This window comes from Exophiala aquamarina (genome assembly GCF_000709125.1).
Source record: "Exophiala aquamarina CBS 119918 chromosome Unknown aczIA-supercont1.43, whole genome shotgun sequence".
Lineage (NCBI taxonomy): Eukaryota > Fungi > Ascomycota > Eurotiomycetes > Chaetothyriales > Herpotrichiellaceae > Exophiala > Exophiala aquamarina.
The window spans coordinates 26,172-30,703 of NW_013550545.1; the positions used below are offsets into that span (position 1 = coordinate 26,172).

At 45.3% G+C, this 4,532-nt stretch overlaps 1 protein-coding gene across 1 annotated transcript; it reads right to left on the reverse strand.

The window, feature by feature from the left end:
• Nucleotides 1-1,032: 1,032 nt before the first annotated feature.
• A1O9_13017 (uncharacterized protein) lies at nt 1,033-4,200 on the reverse strand (the record flags this gene model as incomplete). Its single annotated transcript, XM_013398065.1, has 1 exon — nt 1,033-4,200. The coding sequence occupies one exon, from the start codon at nt 4,198-4,200 to the stop codon at nt 1,033-1,035; it is 3,168 nt and encodes a 1,055-aa protein (XP_013253519.1).
• Nucleotides 4,201-4,532: the final 332 nt, after the last annotated feature.

Consider the following 4,532-nt stretch of genomic DNA (forward strand, 5'->3'; position numbering starts at 1 on the left):
ACGTATATACGAACGCGTTATTCGCTAATTTAAGTAATCGAAGGAGCTCTTAGGACTATCTTATATACCTAGGAGGTAATATAATCGACTAGAAAGTAAGTAAGTAAAAGATAGTTACTATATCTAGTACTAAAGCGGAACTATTAGTACTTAGTAACGAAGTAAGCGAAGTAATATATTAGAAAAGGTTATTAGCTTACCTTAAGGCGTATTTACTAGTAAACCGAGAGCGTATTAACCTCTTAACTAATATTAAACTACTCTATATTAATAGCTAAACTATACGACTACTTACTAAACTAATAGCTAAACTAGTTACTAAACTACGCTACGTAGATATATATAATTATTAGCTACGTAAAAAGGTCTAGGATAGCTATATTAAAGTCGACTAGGTTAAGACTAATAATATATACGCCGACGAACTTACTAAGGCGCTCTTAGTAGATAAATATACTAACTTTATAAAGGTAGTAGGCCTATAGCGTATCGATATCGATATCGACGTAAGTAACTAAAACTCTAGGTACTATCTACTTACTCATGGATATAAGTAGGATCGTTTTTATAGCCCTACTACTAAAATTTAGCGGTATACCGTATCTATTCTTTCCGTTTACTATACATCGATTAATATTATAACTAGTACGCTCTCTATACCTACTTCTACTAGGTTTTTTAATACTTCGTTGCCTAGTACTCAAACGCTATCCCTATTAACGCTAGTTAATAAGAGACTACGGAACTAGTGGAGGTAATTTTATATAGCTATTCCTAGGGGGGTATATTAACGCTAAAGTACCTAGTGTAGGTAACCTTATAACGACGAGCAATGAGTCAGTACTACAGCCTCTGGAATGCTTTAGAATCATAGAAAATAGGCTCTAGGAGGTCATTTGCCTAGTAATTTTCTATGTAAACTAGAACGGTGACCATAGAGTAGAAGAAGACAGAAATCTCAACTACGCTGACTTGCCTGTATCGATTGGCCCGTATAGTTGTATAGTCCAAATCCTCCAACAATTATTCTAATCACCAGATATATACGTCACAGAGTCGGCTTTTGTTTTTGCGATCTGAGTTGACGTTGCCGGGCAATTTCAATACTGAACTGCAAGTTGACCATCCTCCTAAATCTGATTCCTGGTCTTCCGGAGCATTATCACCCATTTGCATACTCTCCGGAAAAGATTTGTCCTCTAGATCGTCATTGTGGGTTCGTGGGCTCGAACACACCTCGGACTTCTGTTCGTCTCCAATGTCGAGCTCGCATGCTTCTCGATGAATCTGTCCAACAATCTGGAATGGATGTGGTGGAAGTATAGCAACGGCATCGATGCAACATTTCCAGCAATGGTCAGGTGAGACAATGTAAGTTTTGTGACCCAGTTGAACACTTAGCACCGCCAGAGCAAGTCTGGCTTGCCAATTATTGCGGGCTCGAACGATGCTTGCGTTCGCAGGGCATTCGATCAGCTCTTCCCATTTGTCGATGCACGACAGCGACCACGGAAATGAAGGTATATTCATCGACTTGGATGCGCAAAAGCACGGAACAGAATTGAGCGGTGTCCATTCTTGCCTCAGGAGCATCCCAAGGATGTCCAAGTCCGCGACCCATTTTCCATGATCGTGTAAAGCCACGAAACCATTGACGAAGCAAACTTCAGCATCCCGACTTCCGACTGCGCTGACGTCGACCGCTTGCTGCCACTCTGATATGGAGAGATGCAGAGTTAACTGTTGGAACAGATCGTCGGGGGTACCGTCAAACTCTGTGTGGTTTATCAGGTGCCAAGTTCCTTCTTCTAGCTTACGTACCCGAGGCTGATCGGGAGGGATCATCAGAATGATGCCAGGTCGGCCCAAATTTCCCACAATCCTTTCAATAGCGACCTCACCTGGTTCTTCGCAGGGATCCAGGAGAAGCTTCTCGGCCACATAAAGGGAATTACCACTTGAAATCGCCATCACCTTTTCAAGTGATTTCGGTGGTAAATCCACAGATCCAGATTCGCAGGCGAGGATGCAGGCGAATGAAACTTCTGTGGAGCAGTTATTTACCCATCGAAAATTAAAACCATGTTGGTTGTAGTCGAACTGTTCAGCGATGGCCCTTGACCATTTCCAACCAAGAATACTCTCTTTTGCGATTTGGAGCGATATCCTAGCTCCATTGAGCTTGTTGTAGATGAGTGCCACTATCGAAAGGACGTCCAAACCAGCAGACACATTCAACATGTCTGCATCCCAGTTCTCCCGTTCTTCAAAATATTGAATCAGACATGGTGGGGATATTAACTTATACGAAAATGCATCCGTTACGTCATCCAATGAGAAACGTTTCTCTAGCCGAGTCAGAGGGCTATCATTCGTCGCCGCGAAAACTGCACCAAGCTGTGGATGCCCAAATAGCATCTCAAAGCCAATCGTAGGATTCCTTCCTCCTTTTGGTAGTACATGCTCATCGAACACTTGAAAAATGATATTTGGGGCATCTACCCACGTCATTCCAGGTCTCGATTCCAGAGATGGTAAAAAGGTGTCTCGCGGAACAAGGATAATTCTCTCACCCAGTTCCTCTATCTGCTTTTGTCTTTGATCTATACCTGACGGCTCAGTGGTTGATCCCGAGCTCTGAATCCATCTTAAATGACAGGGATCAGATGCCCTCACGGAGCCGTCCAATTTCCGCTTTGGCGGTTTCAGAGACGGCAAAATTGGAGTGACTGAGGCATATTCGTACTGAGCCGGACCAAGAGGTAGCTTGTGCAAGTACTGAATTATCATTCTTTGAGAATCCTTAGGGTATCTTTTCTGACAGATATGCCTCAAGAAGGCTATCCGCTGTTCCAGGACCATTGCTTTTAGCAAGTTCGCAGGACGCAATAGCCCAAAGACACGTTGAGATGGCCGGGGAAGAAACTCGGTGTATCTTCTTATTCCCGCCGTCACGAGTTGCCATTGTTCGGTACATTGTTCCTTCTTGGTCTGAAGAAGCTTTTCTGCTTGTTCACCCAGGAGCCAGAGCCAGGAACGTGTGTCGCTGGAATTGGCGTTCAATGAAGACTGCTTTAGAAGGACGATCAACTTGATCGCGACTTCGGACATGGACGTCTGAGTGATCCACGGCCCTATCAATGCACCAAGGCCTACAAGAATCAGCTGTTCGATTGACACTCGAGATGTTTCGTGGCTGACATGGCGAGTCACTCGGACCGGGTCTCCGTAAAAACGCAAGTACGCGAGGGGAAGTGACCAGAACACCCCACGCTTTTGAAGGTCTCGATTTTGAAGACCAATGGTAATTAAAGTGCCTTGTGGTATGAGAGCATCTTTCTGGGCCACCTTTGTGCTGGATTTCCCTAGCACGAGCATATCGGGATATAAGTGCCAGGAAGCTAGGCCGAGAAGTGATGCGCCACTTTCGACGCTCTGATTTGAACCTTTCAAAAGGTTTTCCATTGCAATCAACGAGGTAGTCCAAGCTTGGAGCACACTATCGTAGAGGAAAGGTTTGGCATTGACAGAAGTGCCAATGTTGTTTAATATCAACATCAACTGAGTCTGCTGTAGCTTCTTGACTTCGTCGGCAGTTTGCAACCATGCACGGGCGCTGGCATCCCACGCGGCGATCTGAGACCTTGAAAGACGCACACGAGAGTTTTGCAGGGCAAGAACACTGAGTACTCCCAGTGAGTCTGGGCTGCCAAGCACGCGTTTTCGTTCCTCTACAAATTCAACCCATATGGAGACTGCCTCTGCATGTGTCCACATACGGGCCAACATACAGGCAAGTAAGTGAACTGCGATTGCTGGGTTCCCAGACGTTGCTGCAGCCCAGATGCTGGTCCCGTCTGCCCCGAGGTGGTCAGCAAACATTCCATCGCGCTGTGTGCCTTTTGGATTGTGAATCTCCACCTTTGCGATCTCGCTAGCCCTCAATCCATATGACTGATACAGCTTTGGAGTCACTGGAATTGCATCTGCAAAGAGAGCTCCAAGTTTCCTGGCAGTCACATGAATTTGACCTTCCTCAGCTTCGGCACTGCGCTTGCTGGATAAAGATAATCCGAGATCTTTATATTCCTTTGGTGCCTCAATTTTAATCAGAGAGAAATCAAAGTTTGCCGCGGCAAGAGCTATTGTAGTCTCAAGAGTTCCGGACACAGCAGAGGCAGCCAGCCTACCAATTGACATGGTGGACAATTCCTACCTGATCTTTGACAGTCTTCAAATATTCGGAGTCTATCGGTACCGAAAATGGGAGGTTAGAAGATCGTAAAGAGATAATTGTTCAAGTTTGTTGCCGTCTAAGAAGACTAATAGCTACACTGAACGTGAAGATATCAATCGACCACAATGCCACACCACCTGTTCGCCGTTATCCAGATGATGCTTTATTTGAGAAACACCAGACTGACGGAGCAGGAGAGCCGACTTACTCTCAGGATGGACGTGGCGGAGCAGCGCCTTGCATCAACGGGGCGCAGCATAGCCTTAAAATTCTGACCAATCCTCTCGTGGGAGGC